The sequence below is a fragment of the Sceloporus occidentalis genome, unplaced genomic scaffold (assembly GCF_023333645.1).
Source record: "Sceloporus occidentalis isolate IW3139 unplaced genomic scaffold, rSceOcc1.0.p SCAF_47, whole genome shotgun sequence".
NCBI lineage: Eukaryota > Metazoa > Chordata > Lepidosauria > Squamata > Phrynosomatidae > Sceloporus > Sceloporus occidentalis.
The window spans coordinates 4733786-4756603 of record NW_028317027.1 but is presented as its reverse complement, the minus strand read 5'-3'; the positions used below and the strand labels follow the sequence as shown (position 1 = coordinate 4756603).

The following is a 22818-nucleotide window of genomic DNA, read 5'->3' as shown; positions in this document are numbered from 1 at the left end:
GACATATACTGGTCTAGTGTATTATACGCAGACTTATCTCCACTAAATATCATATCTTGTGTCTTGATGGCATTCCCTGCTATTTTTGGACCTCGGGTCACATGTGCCTTCTACGATTGGAAAAAAAAAAATATCTTCTAATCTGTTGCAGGACCAATAAACCAAGTTGAATTAAAATATATATAGGGCTGCAACTAACGATTATTTTAATAATCGATTAGTTGGCCGATTATTTTTTCGATTAATCGATTAATTTAAATTTAAAATAATTTAATGAACTGGATGTTAAAAAACAACTTAAAATTTACATTAACATTCTTATTTTGTAATGATCTAATAAAAAACAATATTTTCAAAGTGCAAAAACCCAAACACAATATTTATGAAACAAAATAACCCCAAACATTCTGAAAAGAGGTGGACTATTACTGTTCAAGAAACTTTGCCCCAGCCCTGGCACTTTGCACCCAGCACTCAGCACTTTGCACCCAGCACTTTGCACCCAGCCCTGGCACTTTGCACCCAGCACTTTGCCCCAGCCCTGGCACTTTGCACCCAGCACTTTGCACCCAGCCCTGGCACTTTGCACCCAGCCCTTTGCACCCAGCCCTGGCACTTTGCACCCAGCCCTGGCACTTTGCACCCAGCCCTGGCACTTTGCACCCAGCACTTTGCACCCAGCCCTGGCACTTTGCACCCAGCCCTGGCACTTTGCACCCAGCACTTTGCACTGTGCCCCTGCACCCAGTATCCAACTCTGCCCTGCACCCAGCCCTGCCCCCACACTCACACCCTGCACCCACACTCACACCCTGCCCTGCATCCCCACCCCCACTCTGCCCTGCACCCAGTCTCCCACTCTGCCCTGCACCCCCACCCCCACTCTGCCCTGCACCCAGTCTCCTGCCCTGCCCCCACACTCACACCCTGCCCTGCATCCCCACCCCCACTCTGCCCTGCACTCAGTCTCCTACCCTGCCCTGCCCTGCCCTGCATCCCCTGAAACCCCACCCCCACCCCCGCGAATCGCTCTGTGCGAATGGAGCCACTCGCACAGAGCGGTTCGCTCTGTGCAAACGGAGCCACTCGCACAGAGCGGTTCGCTCTGTGCAAACGGAGCCACTCGCACAGAGCGGTTCGCTCTGTGCAAACGGAGCCACTCGCACAGAGCGAACCGCTCTGTGCGAACGGAGCCACTCGCACAGAGCGAACCGCTCTGTGCGAACGGAGCCACTCGCACAGAGCGAACCGCTCTGTGCGAACGGAGCCACTCGCACAGAGCGATTCGCACAGACATGAAGAATACTTACCTCCGGAATGCGTCACATCCGTCACGCAACTAAAAGAAGGCAGAGCGTGTAGCGGAAGAGGGGAACGCTCGCGGAGGTAAGTAAAAGGAGCCGAGTGCTCCAACAACGAATCGATCACTCGATTAATCGATAACGGAAATCGTCGACAACGATTTCCGTTATCGATTATTATCGATTTTATCGATTCGTTGTTTCAGCCCTAAATATATATATTTCTAAACAAATTTAAATCTAATTCTTGATATTTTTTGTGTCTAGTGTTATTAGGTACCTTTCCTTCCTTTCTGCATTTTAGCCTGACGTGATGCTTTAGATTATTTTCAGGGTATTTTGTATTGGTTAATGTAGACCTGAGCATGTACGTATCAAAAACGTTATACGTTTCTTATCTCCGGAGTGGTGCGCTGTTCAAGGTAAGGTAATTTCACCCTCTGTAAAGTGAAGCCTTGTAATGTCTGTGATGACAGGTAGACTTTAACTCTCATCTGTGCATTTTCTGCTCCGTGACATTTAAGTTTCACCCGTGTCCTTAGAGGCAGAACGTACCAAACATTTAATCACAATTCAGCTTTGATTTCCAATGTCAGATTTTATTTTCCTTCTGTGCTTTTCTGCGGTTTTTCTCTTTCCAGCAATAAAAGCAAGATTTGTGAAGTCTCTATTTTTAATGTCTTAGTGTGGTGTTTTGTATGGATCTGTATATTTCAAGGCGTTACTGACCCTGAGAGTCCATAATCCTTTTGTAGAAGCCATTTTTATTATGGGTATGTTTAATGTGAGTATCCGAGGTCCAGTTAGAACCTGATATCAAGCTGATCTTTGAAGGGGCCTCCTCTGGTTAATTGGTGTTTAGGTGAGAAGTTTGTGTCAAACTTAAACAATGTGTGATTAATAACCAGGTTTTGTGTAAGGCTATAAATATTAATACCTGTTTACCAGGATTTTCCTAGTGAGGGTTTTCATATAGGCTTATTTGTTGTCTTCACCTTTTTTTATGAGGAGCTTAATTTATCATTTTTTAGTGCACCTTTCCAATTTAATTAAAAGAATAATTAAAAACTGAATACTAAAGTTTTACAAAGAGCAAGGTTCTATATGTGATATCATACATTGGTATATACAATAACATATTATACTGATGTTTTTTTTGAGAATGACAGTGGCTGTTTTTTTGTGGCTGTCTTGAGACAGATGATACATTGGGATGATGATCCATGCACTTGGGGGAGATCTTGGCCGGCTGATGTTTAAGCAATCTGTGCATAAATGTATCAAGCGTGAACTTCTTATTGCTCTGGTTTTGTGTCATAAAGACAATTTATGCCACTGAAAAATGCCGGATTTTCTTTGGTATCGGAACCTTCTTCAGGCCAGAGACCCTTTTGGTGGGGCTTGTAGTGCACAGGTGGCGGCGGCTGTATATGTGATGTGTATGGAGATACAGTTGGCGATGTATATAACCCATTGTGCAGCGCTACGGAATTTGATGGTGCTATATAAAACAATAAAGTTATGTTCATTTTCAGATGTTTTTGCTTGTCAGGCTTTTTTGTACATGTAATTCTACACTTACAAAATTAATTTATTTTCCCCCCAGTTTTACTCAGAAATATCCACCTGTGAAATTTTTGTCTGAAAAGGATAGAAAACGGATTCTGGTAAGTCATTTATTTTTAATGTAATATTTTTAATAGAGTATAACATGACTGAGCCTATTCGTTGTGGATGTGCTTTACCTTCCTTGACATCTTCCAATATACTATCTGTGTCTATTGTTTCTTGTATTTGTTTAAAAGATTTGCAATCTTCCAGTGGTTGGGATATGTTTACTTAGACTGTAGTTTGCACATTAACTAAGATAAAAAAAATAGGGCAAATATAAGAATAAAGCCATTTTACTCCCACATCAAATTCACCGTGGGAAAAGTAATTGTGATTTACACATAAGAGATCACCCAGTATAACAACTAGATTATTGGTAGGAAAAAAATTTATATGGAATACCAATGGACGCATAGACAGCCCAAAATGGAAAAAAGCTACTTTTATTTATTTTTTCTTCAAGGAACACAACATTTTTTTTAAAAAAGGAATACAATTGAATTGAAAAAAACAAAACACAAGTCCTGTTCTCTTCCTTGACTTCCTGGGATAAGTGGCGTTGGGTTTCTAGATCCTTGTTATTGCTTGTTACCTAGCCTTTTCTTGTTTAGTTGAGGTTTTTCTTTTTCATGTTTCACCCTTGGCTTTTGCTGAATCCACAGCACTACTTTCCGGCTCTGAGATGTAACCACTAATGCTAGTGCCCTAGGCGGTGTCTTCCCTGCATTAAAAGATGGGCCACATCTTTAAGACATGGAAAGCCTCCATAGTGTAAATGATTGGGAAGATCAATGATCTCCCCCGTAACCTTAACGCTGAAAGACAGTAGGACCCCTGCTGCAGGCCTAGGCCAGGTTGCGTCACTGAGTGTGTTGTACGTTGATGTTGCTTGTGTTCACAGTACACAATGCGTGCGTGCCGTATGACTGGAGGCTGAAGCACAGTTATTTTTACTTATTAGAACCTCTATTGTTGATGGTGTCTCAGAAGTGGTGTCACATCTCATAAAGCACTGTAGAACACAGTGTCAGCGAGGTTGTTACAGCTGCTCTGGGACTTAAATGTAAAGCAGTTTTTCTTCCTATTATCCAATATTAAGTCTAAATTTTCTCAATACTTTCATAAATGACATCCACTGACTTTCAGTATGCATAACTATGTCAATGCGGTAGTTTCAACACACCGAACACTGTCTTATTCTGCTGATTTAAATGTTTTAGAAGAGAACAAGAGCATGATATTACCGGTATGTGCCTTCACTTCTATAACATTGCAGTTTTGGGAAAGGTTTACAAATCACGGTTTGGGAATTCTCATGATTTTAGCCTTAGGACTGAAAACACGTTCAACAACTTAAATTCTTTCATGATGGCATTATATTGCAGTGGTATATTCTTTACAACAGTTTTGCATAAATACCATACATCTTAATACGCTATAGTTAAGAGTAGGCTGGGGAATTCCACCTAGGAGTAAATGGTATCCATACACAGAATGTCAGCTTTCTATGCATACTGTATATATTAGCAATGATTACTAGAAAAAAAAGTCCTTGATGTAGGGTGAAGGTTTATTTTTCTTAGTAACAAAAAAAAAAAATACAACTTTAGAAGATAGAGGCCCTTGAAATGTAATTAGATGACCTCACCTTTGCAACTTCGGCCAGATTCTCCAGGATACTGTATCTTCTCTGTGTCCTATTCGAATTACATTTGGATGTCAGAATTGACGTTGTAATTTGGTGTATGCTGCTTTTTTTTTTTTTTTTTAGTGGCAAGTGCTTTTTTAAAATACTGCCTTCCTTTTCCAGTCCCATATTTCGCTGACCTTTTTCTGGTTTCTATGGTAATTGTAAAATGTTGGGTACAAATTGTTGGGTACCTTCTGGTAATTTATTTTCCAAGCATAATATAAGATAAAGAGGCATATTTGTTTACATTTAGGTCTTGGCAACAAATTAGTTTGGATGTGGATAGTGATGCACCCAGTGCTGCATTCCCCATAAATCTTTGTAATAGAGGAACAATTATTGGGTTTTTGTCTGGTTCCCCACATATCCCCCTCCCCCACATACAGGTAAGGAAATACAACCTATAGGTTTAAGCTAAATTTTATCTGGGCTGAGAAATAATTAAATTATTTCTCTAGACATTTCCTAAAAAGTGTTACAGAGACCTTTTAAGGAGTAGTTCCTCTTGTAGACAATAAGGAAATGCATATGTGACCTTAAGGTATCGTGACACAAGTAGTGTTCTGTCGAAAGTTTCCCATGTTGCCTTTCTTAATGCAGATAACCGGAGGAGCCGGGTTTGTTGGCTCTCATCTTACGGATAAACTTATGATGGACGGGCATGAAGTCACTGTTGTGGACAACTTCTTTACTGGCCGGAAAAGAAATGTGGAGCACTGGATTGGTCATGAGAACTTTGAGCTTATTAACCATGATGTTGTTGAGCCTCTTTATATTGAAGGTAAGTTTGCAACAATTTCGCTTTTGTTCATTCTAAGGAAGAGAAAAAGAAACCAGATCTAAAAATGAATTAACTTACTGTCTGATATGTCCTGTCTGTAACTCAATTTCCTCAACATCTCATTGCATAGCCTATGCAGGTTTTCATATGCACTCTTTTAGATTATTATAATTGACTTCAACTGTATATTTGCCAGTGTGGCTATATACCCTTTGAGAGATGCAAGTTTTAATAGAGAGTTCTAAAATGTGTGTGTATATATATAAATATATGCCATTCCTGGAGTATGCCTACTCCTGAGTTACAATTCATAGAACAAGTAGCTCCGTTGTCTTCAAAAAAATAAATAAAATAATCTGAAAGGTTTGAAATATTCCCTTTGCTTAGTTCTGGCCAGTTCTTCTTGCCCAGGAGACAGCAGCTTAGCCTGAGGGGCTTTAGACACGAACTGCATTGTATATTTAAAAGGCAAAGCTGTGTTTGCTATCTCAAGTGGAAGCCGTTCCATGGGGCTTGCAGTCAGGTCTATGGTACCACATATTCTATGTGGTTTGAAACCATTAAACATAAAGATAAACAAGAGGATCATTTTTTTTTTCCAGCCATTGCCTTATAAAATACCATTCCGCAACACATCTGTTTTTTAAATGACCATTTTTTTTATGTGGAATGCATTAGTTTTGTATTCATACTACAAGGTTCAGCTTTATATTTTTCCATATACCTTATAAGTGCCTTAAATACGTCTCATACAAAAGTGCAATATAAAAGAATACTGACTTGTATAGATGTTTATTCGTATACAACACCGGTTTTTTTTTTTATTATACAATTCGTTTAACCTTCCCTTTTTATATGTGTGTATATATATATATATATATATATATATATATATATGTGCCTCCTCCCTCCATCTTCATGTTCTTCCTTTTCTGTTTCCCTGCCAATGTGTGTGTGTTTGTGTGGGTGTATGTAGAATCTCACTAGACTAATGTAATACAACTTATTCAGTTTAATTAAGGCAAGTTTGCCGTGTGAATGAGTGGCCAAGGTTGGTGTACCATGTTGCTTAATCGATAGTAAGCCACCACCAGGTTTAGAGGGCCTGATGAAAAGGCTTTGGAAGTTAAAATGGCCTGCAAGCTTCATGACGGGACACCCTTGCACAACACTGTCATAAATGTTTATCAATGTTTGTGTTACAGAACTGCTCAGATAGGTGTTTCTATTGAGCTTAGATATGTCTGTTTTACTGAAGGTTCCTGCTGGGTGCTCTGAAATTGCTACAAGGTCACATTAAGTGAGAAGCCAAGTTGATAAATAACAGACTATCTACCATGTTTGTGCTCCAGTGTTTGTGTTTGAGCAGGGAAAGTCATCGCGTGATAAATAATGCCTGCATATAATAGCAGCCTTACAGTCTACAGAATGAAATAAAATTATTTTCTTTAACACTAACCTTCATTATTGTAAACAGCACTGTACAGTTATGGTGAATATTATTGGCACCTTTGAATATATTGTACATCATTAAAAAAAGTGTGTGGTGAAACAGCTTAGGTCTAATGCACTCATACATTTGATACAGAACAGCACTGGATACATCAATAACAATAATAAAAGAAACAGGAGGAAAAAGTATAAACATGGAAACCTTACCACAGCATTATAATTGGCACAATTTTTAAGAATTCAGATAAATTTGTAAAAAAAAAATAAAAAAAAAATGACTAGAATGTCATTAGAATGAAATTAGACTTGCCTGTGATAAATAGTGCTCACGTGGCTTGAATTAACCAATTACTGATGGCTGTATGGTTTAAAAAGATCACATCTATTCTCTTGGGGGTTTTTTTCTTCTCTCTACAATGATGAAGATGAGAGCTGTCTGAGAACTTTATAAATACCGTATTTGCTCGATTATAAGACGAGGTTTTTTTCAGAGCAAATGCCCTGAAAAATACCCCTCGTCTTCTAATCGGGGTCGTCTTATAATCAGACCTCAAATAGGTCTGACTATGAGACGACTAAGATCCAGATCCCCCGCAGCCTCAGGGGACCTAGATCCTTCTGTCTCTCCCCCCCCCCCCATTTAACACTCGTGCCGCACCGGTGCGGGGAACTCTGATCTCTGACAGCCGGGGAAGGTCTGAGCGATGGATGCAGACAACCCCCGCTGCTAGCCACACCTCCTTCCGCGTAAGTTGTCTACACGGATCGCGTGGACGTGAACCCGCTGCCCCGGTATACAGCAGGAAATTGGAAGCACCAGTAAGTGTGTGGGGTGGGGTGGAGTGTAGTGTTAAATTGGGGGGAGACAGAAGGAAGACTGCTGCCCCGGTATACAGCAGGAAATTGGAAGCCCCGGTAAGTGTGTGTGTGGGGGGGGGAGGAGTGTTAAATGGGGGCATAGGGCATTTCTGGAGGCAGAGTGCTCTATGAAATGCCTTTTAACCCCCTGAACGCCACTCTGCCTCCTGAAATGCCTTATACCTCCCTATATGCCATTTCTGGAGGCAGAGTGGCATATAGGGTTAAAAGGCATATCATGGGGCACAGTGGCATATAGGGGGTATAAGGCATTTCTGGGGCAGATGTGCGTAACTGGGGGGCAGATGTGCGTAACTGGGGGGCAGGTTGGAAAATACAAGGAAATAAAAACAAAAATATTTTTCTCAATCATAGCTTTTATTAAAAAATGTAATAGTTTACATGAATTAACATTTACTGGTAAAACTTTTTTCCTATAGGGTCATCTTATATTCAGGCTTTTTCTTTTTTTTCCTAAATTAATATTCAGATTTATGGGGGGTCGTCTTATAATCGAGCAAATACGGTACTATTATCACCAGATGCAGGCAATCTAAACAGCACAGGTCCATCTCCAAAGATCTTAGGCTCTTTTAACGATTTTCAATGTTAATAATTTTCCTGCTCATGGAAATGTCTGGAACCTCCTGGGACATGGTAGCAAGACAAAAAATGATCAAAGCCTTCAAAGGTTAGTGTGAACTGAGGGGGAAAAACAAACGGTAACACAGCCATGCATCTTAAGGCTGATCTGGAACAATCTCCGGTGATTGTTTCAGACTGTACCATATGCCACACACTAAACTAATAAGGGCTTTATGGGCGAAGGACAAGGAGGACACCACTGCTGAAAGCAAAACATATGAAGACACAACTGATCTTTGCCAAAACCTGCCTAGTAGTGGGAAAATGTTCTATGTGGGGTCTGTTTTCAATGCAGACAGGCAATATAGTTATAGGTGACAAAATTAAGCTTATAAGGAAAAGAACACCCTACCTACCTACCTACCCTTTTAAATCTAAAAAAGTAATAGTGAAATCACAGGATTACCGAGACATTTTACAAATTGTGCTACCCAGTATCAAATAGATATGGGTCAAAGATAATGGGTCCTCTAACAGGACAGTGATTGAAAGCACACATTCAAAAGCACAAAACAACGGACTGTTTTAGACTTGTCATTGATGAATCCTGATCTCAGTCCAATTGAAAACCTTTGGAAGGAGCTTATATGTCCCACTGGGAAGCGGGATCATGTAAACTTACTTTCGAGAACTTTAGCGTATTGCAATTGAAGTGTAGAACAAACTGCCAGCAGATAGACATGTTGCCAAGGGTTGTAGAACCAAGTATTAGAGAAGGGTGCCTTTTAATGCTGTCCAGGACATATGTTGTTTTTCTTCTGTGAAATCAGTATATACCAGTTGAATAGACATCTTTTGTTGAATACCTTTGGACATCCCGTTAAAATATTCTAATATATAACTGGTACATTTCCGCTTATTTCTGATATTGTACATGATGTACAAAATATTCAAGGGTGTCAATAATATTGACCATAACTATATTTAATGCTTGATATATTCCAGTGACCTAATGCCTGTTAGAATTTAAAATGGATAGTGGAACATAGAAAAAAAAGAAAAAGCATATTCTTCTTTGTTTGTTACCAAATATTGAAACATTTTTTTTTCTCGTGCTTTCATAAAGTGGACCAGATATACCATTTGGCGTCTCCTGCTTCTCCTCCAAATTATATGTATAATCCCATCAAGACCCTGAAGACTAACACAATTGGGACATTGAACATGTTGGGTGAGTCCATGCCATAAAATGCTATTGATTATCTCCAGTTACAATGCATGTTGTAAATGTTTGCCCATGCTATCTCTGTTAAATAGTCCTCCAATTAAAGACCAAGGTTTATCAAGGTTGTAACATCACACTAAATGAAATATTGGTTTGCCAAATGGAGGTGATTAGCTCCTCCACTCACAGGCTGATCTATGATCTATGTGAGAGTAACTGCAGGAATGCGCCACAATGGATGGCGTTTCCTTAAGAACATGCTGACATGCAAAATGGAGGATTTAGAAGAAGAACTGAACCTCAGGGTGTGGATTAGATTTCTTCTGATGTAAGGAACCTTTATTCCATTCAGAGAAGAGTTATGTATGGTGACTGCTCACTGTTAACAATGTCTCATACATGTTTTAGCATAGTCACCCGATCGTAATGTTTGTGTTTTGCGAGTGCTTCTGGTTTTGTAAAATCTTTACCATATTATATACTTTAAATGTTTTTGTCGCATAGCTTCTGATTTTGCTTTTTCATCCCATTAGGCTTAGCAAAACGTGTTGGTGCTAGACTCCTCTTGGCTTCAACCTCAGAAGTATATGGAGGTGAGGGCATATTTTTATTTGATCCTTCAATGAGATTATTTATGTTCCATGTGCTTTATCACAACTATCCTGTATATTTTGAAACAGATCCTGAAGTACACCCTCAAAGCGAAGATTACTGGGGTCATGTCAATCCCATTGGTCCCAGGGCCTGCTACGATGAGGGCAAGAGAGTGGCCGAGACCATGTGCTATGCTTACATGAAACAGGTTGGTTGTGCAGTATGTGAACGCTTGGAACGTCCAAGTGCAGGCGAAGTGTTTCATCGTGTTTTTAGTTATTGATTCATTGTGCATACATACTTTAGAGGCAATATTACCGTATTACTGTGTATACAGTGGCTGTAGATTGTTTTTTTTCCCCTGCTTACCTTTGTGTTGCTCAGCAGCGTCTCTTGTTCCGTTGAGGAGACACAGGAATGCAGTGGAGTCACGTGAATGTACATCACATCACATGACTCCGCTCCGTTCCTGCTCTCCTGAGCAGGTCAAGAGAAGTTCACTCATAGTTCGAGCAACGAGAGGGAAGCAAAGTCTGCGAGCGGCACCGGAAGATCTGCAGTTCAGGTAAGGGTGGGAAGGGTGTTCCCCCATGAATGGGGGAATGAATGAGAGTGTGTGTGATAGCATGGATGTGAAAGTGGGGGGAGGCAGGGCACATGGAGGCTGAAAGTGATGTGCATGTGTTGGCTGCTTGTGCATGATAGCAGTGTGATTGCTATATTAAATATACATGATTGCTAACACCAATAACACTCCTCTCATGCCCAGGCATACCCAGATTCTAGCACAGGTAACATCACACTCATCCTGGAACCTGGGCATGATAGAAGTGTAATTTTCGGGCCCCAAAATGAAGGTGCGTCTTATACATGGGGAAATACTGTATATTTATGTTACTAATAAACTATATTAGCTACAGCAGGACAAGATGTTACATTTTACAAAGAGGCTGCAACTTTAAGACTGGTAACGCTGGTTCCAAGGCAATTGCGACATTTTGTTTTACGTTGTAGCAGAATGCTAAGAATAATCAGTAATGGAATGATGCAGCCTTGGCCTAGGTGACTGGGTGAGTCGAGGTGTTTATGAACAGCCGCTTGTACACTGATTATACCTCCTCTTACCACTTAACAGGCACCATAAGCACCTGTTACTTAACCTTTATTCTGACGCACAGCCTTACTGGTAGCGTGATGATATGACAGGTGTAAGTGCTGAATGCCAAAGAGCTAAACATTTCTCAAAGTATTTCCATGGTGTTAGGTTCCACAGAACTGAAAATATGTTGGTGGTCATGGCAGAACCCCTTTAGCTTGTTTTAGGAGAGCAACAGTTTTTGCATTTCATAGTAAAAATTTGTTGTCAGTTCCTCTATAGGGTGTAAGTGGCTTATTTTTTTTATTTTTTTTTTTGTTTTTGCCAGATTAGTCCAACTAAATTATATATATTTATTGCTTCGCATTTTGCTCTTTAGTTTCCTCGTTTAAAAATGCTCTTATGTTTCAGCACATACATAGTGATTTGGCAGCACAGTTTAATGACTTTTCTGTGGGTCAATTTGCTGCTGCTGTGATTATATTAACAAAAGGCAGAATTGTATATAATGTTCTTGTCAAAGCTTCTTGGTCATTGCATAATTTTGTGTTTTTTCTCCTCACTAATTGATTTTTTTTTTTGATTTTTTTTTTGACCCCCTGGCTATATATTTCTATCTAAAATATCAGCTATCTGTAATACCTGCTGCCTTAACCCCATTTCCTTTTCTTCTTGCAATTACATCTGAATAAATGTATGAAATACACAGATTTATTTCTTAGCTTGCTTTTCAAACCCCTCTGGCATCTGGATTTAAATAATGCAGACGTGCGTAGCATACCTCTTTGTGTCTCATCTTGGTTTAAAAGCTAATTCAACTTTTTTCACCATCGCACTTTGAGACCAGGTAGCTTTAGCAAAAAAGCATCTGTCAAATTAAATTCAAAATTTTAATGCTGACATATGTATTTATTCCTGCGGCATTGTTGTATTTTGCTGACTTTCTCTCTTACTATCATCTTTAATCTTCTGTCTTACCCGTTGTTACCTATTTAATACTTTTAATATTAACTATAGTATTAGATAAATCATCCTGTGTACTAATTGCATAAGCATAATTTTCTGGGGCTGTGTCAAATGTCACCTCACGTTTTACATGCACTGTTTAATTGTAACCTGCAGTCAGATTATATAAATAGGGCTAACGTTTTGTTGCCATGGTAGCAGAAAATGCTTCATACAGTTTCATGTTTCTATTCTGCATTCTATAAGAAATTGGAAAAATAGTGATGTGCATCGAATGGCTTTATCACTGATCAAAAAGTATCTAAAATCTGCCAATGTATTATCTTAAAAATACCTTATGATCTTTCGGTAATTTGTAATAATACATTTGTATTTAGATTTGGTATGTCAGTAGATTTTTATATATGATGAGTATATTGTTAAGGTTGCCCCGTGAAGAGAACTTGGATACGTAATTTTTCCGAGTATCAAACTATTTTTATTATTTTGTTTACGTTTTTTTTTTGTTTTGCTTGCCATGGCAGAGAAGCAGTCAGACACCCAAAAGGACAAACGCTGTTATATAACATTGCTAACTGAAGAATCCCACACTATAGCATGGAAACATTTCCTTAATTCAGTAGTGGCTCATCCAATAACTCTTGGTTTTGGCAGAATTGTCCACCTTACATGGCTACCAGACGTGTTCATAGTTAGTGTTTGAAAGTGCTAAGATCTTATGGCATAGATGTTATGTAAGGAAGTTTTACTTTACTGAGAAGGTGGTAGCTAAGTGGAACAGCCTACCAGCAGAAGTCTACCCTAGCATAAGGCTATCCTGTATTTAAGATTGAGACCAAAGACTGTATAAGATCTGAGTCTTTACAACAGGACATTTTTTTTTAGATGGTTCTTATCTACCATCAAATTCTGTGTTCCTATAAGTTCCTTGGCAAGCCTTGATATCCTTTTGTATAGCTCAGCATATGTGTTTCGCAGAACAGCAAGGAATTATAGTATTCTGTCTCATTTGCAAAATCTTGTTCCTTTTTAAATCCCCGCAGTTGGGCTCCATGTGGTTACTAACTGATCTGCTTTCAGAATATCTTTTTAGACTCGCCCTCCAATGTCCCTAGCTAAAGTATTTTAGAATTCTCTGAAATTTCCTTTAAAAAAAAAAAAAAAAGTGAACCCATAGGGGGAAAATCCTTTGTAATATAATTAAATCCATAGGGAACCTCCTTATATAGGCCTGTGGCTCCCCCTACTTTTGGTAAGGACGGGACCTCGCATCCTGCCCTTTACCATGGTATATAATCAAAGAAAGGGAACGCTAGATTTCTTTGAAGTTTCCTTTGTGATATCATACAACACTGGAGAGGGAAAATCTTTTTATATAAGCATGTAATTCTCAGTACAACCATCATCTTCTACCATAGGAAAGAATTTGTGGGAAGACAGGTGTCTCCTATTCCTGTATTCATCCTAAAGTGGTAGCGCTGCTTGTTGCAAAAGGTGTCGTTAAACGTCGACTAGGAGCAAATAAAATTAATCCAGTGCACCATTTGCAATTCATACGATTTAAACTTTGAAAGTATGGCATTTGGAAAGAACATTTTGCTGTGTTCTTTTGTATACCTGACCTACGTTCTTTCTGTTGACAGGAAGGAGTAGAGGTTAGAGTGGCTCGGATATTCAACACCTTTGGCCCACGCATGCACATGAATGATGGCAGAGTTGTTAGTAACTTTGTTCTGCAAGCTCTACAGGGAGAATCGCTAACGGTAAGTATTACACATTTCAGTGGTACCTGCTTACAAAAATCTTTGGTATCACCAACACTTAGCGCTATATGTGTTATAAATAGTCCTTCCTCTAAGATCTGCAGTAAAGCAGTGAAAACATCTGAGGCAGTATCTTGCAATATTATATCATTTAGATGATGGGACACTAAGAGCAATGTGGAACAACATTGTTGCCCACCAATTACCTACCCCACATTTTTCTTAAAAAAAAAAAAAAAAGGTGCGTTTTTATACATGGGGAAATACGGTAATCCATATGATAATCCATAGCTCCATCGGTCTACACATGAGTATTTGAATGTTCACTATTCTGGTGTTATGAGCTGATGATGGTAGTCATGGATGGATTTAATATAATTTATCATTTAATCTGGTGAAGATGTCTCAAAAGTGCAGACTTCTCCCTAGTGCATGCAATCCTTCTTACAAAGGCATCTTGCCCATTATGGGTAATTTAACATTGCAAACAGATCTCTGTGGAATTTGCATAATTAATGGGTTGAGATAAAATTTCAATAAAACTGAACTATGCATTATGCAGTGTATGTTTTGCGTCTGATACTCTTTGGGGTGCTCATTTAATAATAGTAATGTTTTTGTCATATGAATTGTTTTTTGTCCTCAACCACCAATGTCTATTTTGGGAATACATCTCATCCTTGCAGCCTCCCCCCATCCTTTATGCTTTATCTAATATAGTTTAAACCCCCTTATGTTTTATATTTTTAAAACTGCACAACCTCCGTTTTTCTTCTGTGCCTGTTCCCTAGCTCGTACGCTATTCACACTCCTGCATTCAACGGACAGCAAGCCAATATGCTTTTTAAAGCAGCTTCCAGATGTCATCTATAAGTAATTACATAGCTAAGAAAGCTTCAAAGCCTCAGGATCTGAGTGACTTTGACAAGGGTCAAATTGCGATAGCTAGATGGGTCAGAGCATCTCAAAAACCGCAGCTCTTGTGGGATGTTCCTGGTCTGCAGTGGTCATGGACAGCCAAGGCTTGCTGATGCACATGGGGGGCAATGGCTGGCCCGTGTAATCAAATCCAACAGATGAGCTACTGTAGCTCAAATTGCTGAAAAAGTTAATGCTGGTTCTGATAGAAAGGTGTCAGAACACACAGTGCATTGCAGTTTATGTATGGGGCTGCGTAGCCTCGGACCAGTCAGGGTGCCCACGGTGACCCCTGTCTATTGCCGAAAGCAACTACAATGGGCACGTGAGGGTAAGAACTGGACCACAGAGCAATGGAAGAAGGTGGCCTGAGCTGATGGATCACATTTTCTTTCACATCAAGTGGGTGGTCTGTGTGCATTGCTTACCTGGAGAACACATGGCATGGGAAGAAGGCAAGACGGTGGATGCAGTGTGATGCTCTTCTGCTGGGAAACCTTGGGTCCTTCCATTCATGTGGATGTTACCTTGACATGTACCACCTACCTAAGCATTGTTGCAGACCATGTACACCTTTTCATGGGCACTGTATTCCCTTATGGCAGGACAAAGAGGACACTTAAGTGGTTGAAGCTTTTGACAACCCCACACACACACATTTAATTCAGTGCGTTTGATTGTAGAACTCCAGGTGTCTCATAGTTTTACTTTAATTGAGTTGCCTGTGCTCAAGCTGTAAAAACCAAAAAATAGCCTGTTTGCTGACCTTGAGAACTGAAGCTGTACAAACCTAGGGCACCAGAACATTTTTTCTTACAGTTTCACATGTAGCCACCAGAGTGTCCGAAGAAACGATGTCTCTAGGCAGCATTTGCTGACCCTTTTTATACTTTTACATGGGATTACCACACAGACCTTATGGCGAATGTACTTTTGACTGGACTGGGTAGTGTGCTAGAGCTGATTAATTACTGGGCTTTTTGTTCCTGGGCTTGTTCCTCACAAATGCCAGCCATGTCCACCCTGTCACTGACAGGTGTATGTTTTCTCATTGTCTGACTTGGGTCAGTTAAGTCCAACCTTTTGTGTGGCCTTTCAAAAACTTCAAAAGAATATGTCCTAACAGATGTGATTATGTGTGGTCATGTAGATATGTACATCACTACATTACTTTCTAAGTTCTCCAAACTGTGGATTTATTTCTCTAATTTCAAATTCTTTTGCAGGTATATGGTTCAGGCTCACAAACCAGGGCTTTCCAATATGTTAGGTAGGTTGTATTTATGTTTTTGCTTTTTCTCCTCTATTCCTCTTGCGTATATAATTTCTGCATGCACCGTTAGGTGATCTCTTCTTGTAATTACATTACATTCTCAGATGTGAATGACATGTTGATATGTTTAATCACTTCAGAGAAATTATCTCAAAACTCGGTTTGTTAAAGATTGATAAAAAAAAATGTAAAATCTCAATATTTGTCCTTGTACATATATAGTTTTATTTTGGGATCCTCCAATTTGGGCTGACAAAGTTTTTGGGTTTGAGCTTTTAAATTTACTACATTATAATCCTTGTGTCACTCCAGCAGGGAATTCATTAGCTAATACCTATAGTCTGAATTTTCAAGTATCACTTGAAAACAGGGATGTCAAAGTATCCTGCAAAAGTAGTGATTGTGTTGCCCTCTAGTGGCTTATTTTGGGAAGTGCTGTCTACAATGTGAACTAAATCATATATATATAGCATGTATGTGTGTGTGATATATATATATATATATATATATATATATATATATATATATATAATGTATATATATACACACACACACACACACACACACATATATATGTATGTATAATTTGGGTAATGGGGGTTTATAATTTATTCATAAGGTGACCATGCACTTTATGAAATTTTTATCTCCTCACACTGGAGTCCTGAATGTTTTATTTTACAGTGACTTGGTAAATGGACTTGTGGCGTTAATGAACAGTAATGTAAGCAGCCCTGTGAACTTGGTAAGTTTATTTTGATTGTTTTCCTTATTCGTGTGTTTTTGTTTAGAAAGGGTTACTTTAATAAACATATAGTTTGTAAGCTTGTTTGAGCCTCCCCTTAACCTTTTGTTTCTCTTATGTGATACTGTAGACTACTTGCTATAATAATTGTTCAAACAAATCATATTATTGGACCCCATATTCTAATTGTACATCAGCACATCCCTCCCATCTGCTGTGGCAGAGTGGTTATGGCTAAGTGTGCTTGAAGTGTGATGTTCAAAAGAAACATTGTTTCTGGCTTTACATTCAAGGCAACTATAACTCTGCAGGTATTAAACAAAATTTAATAATAAATCACGTTTAAGACCTGGTTTACTTTGTTGGGAAATATGGTCCTGCCTTCCACTGTTTCCAGCTTCCAATTGAAGCAGAGGCTATTAGCACTTTTTTCTTTTTTTTGCTACACGTAAAAGAAAATTCCAAGAACTTTGCTTGAGTTTCATGGAGTTCGTGGCTTTGTCCCACTCGATTGAGTCCCCCTTCCCTTATCTCTTGCTGTTGTATCAATGGCCATATCAAGTAGAAAGATCCTAGGCTTAGTCCTTGAAGCTTTTTTAGTCCAGGCCCCAGCGTACAGAATAAAATAAGTTGTATCATATAATGAGCATTGATGAAATCTGCATGTTGTATTTTAGAATTGGTTGTGATACTTGTCTGGAAAAGCAACTGTAATCTACTTTTCTCATTTCTCAGGGGAACCCTGAAGAACACACCATCCTGGAGTTTGCCCGTTTAATTAAACACCTTGTTGGTGAGTGTTCAGTGCTCTTGCAGGGTGCTGCCAATGTTCATTTAATGTCTAATTAAAAAGTGGTTAATTGAATTGGGATCTCAGGACTCTAAACGAGTTTCTCTGCTTGTGGAGATAACTTTTTTTTGTGGTGGTAACATTTCAAGTTATCATCTAAAAAGCATGTTATCTGATGAACATTGTTTGCATAATTGACAAACAGGTGACAATATACCTCTTTGTTTTTCATTTTATTTGTTATCTAGATATCCTGATTTCTGTTGTAGATGGCATCTGTGTATGTGTATAGATTCCCTGAAGCCTATGTGAGGCTCTACAAATATATCTCAAGTGTAGTGCAGAAGACACACAATAAAAAAATTAAAAAAAAAGAACCAGCAATCAAAATCTGTTTGTTTTTGTTTTTTAAAGTTTCTCTCATACATGTGCTGTAGCTCATGGATTCACATTTTATCTGTACAAATGATGAAACTTATTGCTACTCACTAGTTAACTAATCCTCTATTATCCGTTTTGCATGTTGATACTTTCACCCAGTAATACATGCTGTATTGTTTTCTGCCTTGTTTCATCGTGCATGGTAAAAATTAACGTCTGCACCCCAACAGGTAGTGGCGGTGAGATCACTTTTCTATCTGAAGCACAAGATGACCCCCAAAGGCGAAAGCCAGATATAAGGAAAGCTAAACTCTTGCTTGGTTGGGAGCCTGTGGTATGTAAATCTTGAAGAGTATTACATTTTAGTATTACTAGTTGTTTTTTTGTTTTGTTTTTTTACATAGAAAGCATCACAATCATGATTTTAGATACCACCCATGAGTTCACGTAAATATAAAAAAAAGTGTTCAAATTTTTAAAATGTGCATGTGCCTTCCATTTTTTTTTTTCTCTCTCTATCTATATCTATAATCTCAGCAGCCATCTTTCTTATATAGCAGAGGAATGGGCTATTATTGCGATAGGGCGCTTTATAATATACAAGGACGTTTTTGCCAACATTTATTGCGCTCTTAAGATTCCTGCCATATCCATGGTGTGTGAACGTACATGTGAAAAGAATTACTACTTCAAAAAGCAGTCATACTATGCCTTTTTGCATATGTAGGCAATGCTGTTGGGACATTCAATGAAATAGTACCCTATAAAAATCTCTTGTGGCTGTTTCTTCTTGCATAGTGGCCTGAAGTTAATGGAAAATGTATCAACGTATAGTTTGTATTGACTTTTAAAACTGCCATGGTCCCCAACATTATTATTAATAATTATTATTACACGCAAGTTTAAGGCTTTTTTGTGGCATTGGGGAGGGAAACTACAATATAGAAGGGGAAGATAGTGTAGATAGAAAGCTGGGGCTTATAAATGTACCTGGGGGTGGAGCGGAGGGAGGGGTTAGAATAGTCAATAGGGATAGGCTTCATAGGGAAAAAAACCATACACCTCTAAATTGTATGCTTACTAATGCCAGAAGTCTGACCAATAAAACTGACGAACTGGAGTTAATAATGTCTGAAGAAAATTATGACATAGTGGGTATAACAGAGACATGGTTGGATGATAGCTATGACTGGGCGGTTAACATACAGGGTTATAGTCTATTCAGGAAGGATCGAAAAAAACGAAAAGGGGGAGGAGTTTGCCTTTATGTAAAGTCCAGCCTAAAGGCCACACTGCGGGAGAATATATGTGAGGGAAATGATAATGTGGAGTCATTATGGGTAGAAATATATGGAAAGAAAAATAATAAAATACTGATCGGTGTTTGCTATAAACCACCAAATATAATGGAAGCAGCAGAAGATCAATTATTAAAGCAAATAAACAAGGCAGCAAATCACAATGAGGTGGTTATTATGGGGGACTTTAACTATCCCGACATAAACTGGGAAACAGAGACCTGTGAATCTCATAAAGGAAACCGGTTTCTGACTATAAGTAAGGATAATTATCTGTCCCAAATGGTACAGGACCCGACCAGAGGGGGCGCCCTACTGGACTTAATATTAACCAACAGACCTGACAGAGTAACTAATGTTCAGGTCAGGGGACATCTAGGAAATAGTGATCACAATATGATGCATTATAACTTGTCCTTCAATAAGGGAACTCTTAGAGGAGCCACAAGAACCATGAACTTTAGGAAGGCAAAGTTTGATCAACTAAGAGAAGCCCTTAACACTGTAAATTGGGAAAATGTCCTCAAAAACAAGAGTACAGACACTCAATGGGAGATTTTTAAGGATATCTTAAATTCTCACTGTGAAAGGTACATACCGTATGGGAATAAAAGAGTCAGGAACAAGAGAAAACCAATGTGGATAAATAAAAATGTAAAGGGGGTAATAAATGGCAAAAAAAGGCATTTAAGCTACTAAAACAGGAAGGCAGTGAGGAAGCACTAAAAAGCTATCGGGAAAAAAAAAAAATATGTAAAAATCAGATAAAAGCAGCAAAAGTGGAGACAGAAAGACTCATTGCCAAAGAGAGTAAGACAAACCCCAAAATGTTCTTTAACTATATAAATAGTAAAAAGGTTAAAAATGAAAGCGTTGGCCCCTTAAAAAGTAATGAGGGAGAAGTTATAGACGGGGATCAGGAAAAAGCTAATCTATTAAATATATTCTTCTCTGCTGTATTCACAGAGGAAAATGAAATGCCAGGTAATATACAGCAGGATGAGATAACTGCCCCAGTACATGTCGCCTGTCTAACCCAGGAAGAAGTGCAGTGCCGCCTAAAAAAAATCAAAATAGGCAAATCACCAGGTCCAGATGGCATTCACCCCCGCGTTCTAAGGGAGTTAAGTAATGTAATAGACAGACCCCTATTTCTAATATTCAAGGACTCTATAGTGACAGGGTCTGTTCCCCAGGACTGGCGCATAGCAAATGTTGTGCCAATATTCAAAAAGGGGACAAAAAGTGACCCGGGGAATTATAGGCCTGTTAGTTTAACTTCTGTTGTGTGTAAACTGTTTGAGGGTTTCCTAAGAGATGCTATTTTGGAGTATCTCAATGAAAATAAGTGTATGACTCCATATCAGCATGGGTTTACAAGGGATCGGTCCTGTCAAACTAACCTGATCAGCTTTTATGAGGAGGTGAGCTCAAGACTGGATCGGGGTGAATCGCTGGATGTCGTATATCTTGATTTTTCCAAAGCATTTGATACGGTGCCACATAAAAGGCTGGTACATAAAATGAGAATGCTTGGGCTGGGGGAGAATGTGTGTATGTGGGTAAGTAACTGGCTCAGTGATAGGAAACAGAGGGTGGTTATTAATGGTACATACTCTGAGTGGGTGACTGTTACTAGTGGGGTACCACAGGGGTCAGTTTTGGGTCCTATTCTTTTTAATATATTTATTAATGACCTTGTAGAGGGATTGTATAGTAAAGTATCAATCTTTGCAGACGATACTAAGCTCTGTAACGTGGTTAACACAATAGAGGACAGTGCACGATTACAAATGGATCTGCATAGGTTGGAGGCTTGGGCTGGGATGTGGCAGATGAGGTTCAACACAGATAAATGTAAGGTTATGCACATGGGGAAGAAAAATCCAGGCTGGGAATATGTATTAAATGGGAAAACACTGGGGACGACTGACATGGAAAAGGACTTAGGAGTTTTAGTTAACAGTAAATTTACATGTAGCGACCAGTGTCAGGCAGCTGCTGCTAAGGCAAATAAAATCATGGGGTGCATCAAAAGGGGCATAGATGCCCACGACAAGGAAATAATTCTACCACTGTACAAGTCACTAGTCAGACCACACATGGAATACTGTGTACAGTACTGGGCACCAGTGTACAAGAAAGATATAGTGGAGCTGGAGAGGGTTCAAAGACGGGCAACCAGAGTAATAAGGGGAATGGGAGGACTACAGTACCCAGAAAGATTATCAGAATTAGGGTTATTTAGTTTGGAAAAAAGACGGCTTAGGGGGGATTTAATAACTATGTATAAATATATAAGGGGACAGTACAGAGATCACTCCCAGGACCTATTTATACCCAGGACTGTATCTATAACAAGGGGACATCCTCTACGGCTGGAGGAAAGAAGGTTTCTACACCAGCACAGACGGGGGTTCTTTACAGTAAGAGCGGTGAGATTATGGAACTCTCTGCCAGAGGAAGTGGTTATGGCAAACTCAATAAAAGAGTTCAAAAGGAGCCTGGACGTGTTTCTTGAAAGCAATAATATTACAAGTTATGGATATTAGATTAATAGGGACAGAACGTTGATCCAGGGATTTATTCTGATTGCCATATTTGGAGTCGGGAAGGAATTTTCCCCCTGGTATGGGGCAATTGGCATCTGCTTCATAAGGGTTTTTTTTGCCTTCCTCTGGATCAACACAGTAGGGACACAATATGTATATAGGTTGAACTTGATGGACTTTGGTCTTTTTTCAACCTTATGAACTATGTTACTATGTTACTATGTTACTTCTGGTTCAGAGGTGTTTCAGCATTTTGCTCATGCATCTTTAATCATCATTTTTCTGGAGGGTTGCTTGGAGATATGAGTTTCTAGAGAAGAAAATGTTGCCTTGACTCCCACAAGTGCTGTAGCCACTTTCACTAGGTATTTTTCAGATCTGTAGTCTTATGCATAGTAGTGGGACTAAGTTGACCACTAGCTAGGTCATGTCAGCCAGACGCTTTTCATCATGAACAAGGAAAGAACATAATGTCCTTCAGCTGCTTCTTGGCCGGCCATAACCTGGTCATTGACCTAGTGTCACTGTGCTGAGATTTAGCACACTGTTTTCTATAAATTCGTAGATTATAATAATATTGTGCAGCAACAGTGAAATGACCATTCCATCCAGAATCCTATAATTATAATTATGGCGTTATCAGTAATGTCAGGTTCTGTTGGCAGAAAGGTTACTCTGTTGTGAAGAAAGATGAATATTGAGGTACTTGAAAAACACAAGAGAAATGGAATGGAGAAATGTTTTTTTTTGTCTTTGCAGGTCCCATTAGAAGAGGGCCTAAACAAGACCATCCACTACTTTAGCAAAGAACTTGAATATCAAGCAAACAACCAGTATATTCCCAAACCGAAGCCAGCGAGAATTAAAAAAGGTAGAACACGACATAACTGAACACTCCATTAAGAGGGGCGACTATCTTGAAGGTTTACAGGATGTAAT

General features: G+C 39.1%; 1 protein-coding gene across 1 annotated transcript in view; it reads left to right on the top strand.

Moving 5' to 3' along the window:
- Nucleotides 1-22770, top strand: part of LOC149289263 (UDP-glucuronic acid decarboxylase 1) — a 36971-nt gene extending 14201 nt beyond the window's left edge. The window contains exons 5-15 of the mRNA XM_089490852.1: nt 2908-2968; nt 5203-5383; nt 9405-9509; nt 10037-10096; nt 10184-10305; nt 13803-13922; nt 16067-16110; nt 16798-16858; nt 17594-17651; nt 18260-18363; nt 22639-22770. Of these exons, the coding sequence (XP_089346978.1) occupies nt 2908-2968; nt 5203-5383; nt 9405-9509; nt 10037-10096; nt 10184-10305; nt 13803-13922; nt 16067-16110; nt 16798-16858; nt 17594-17651; nt 18260-18363; nt 22639-22770 (1048 nt within the window). The remainder of the gene's footprint in view (nt 1-2907; nt 2969-5202; nt 5384-9404; nt 9510-10036; nt 10097-10183; nt 10306-13802; nt 13923-16066; nt 16111-16797; nt 16859-17593; nt 17652-18259; nt 18364-22638) is intronic.
- Nucleotides 22771-22818: the final 48 nt, after the last annotated feature.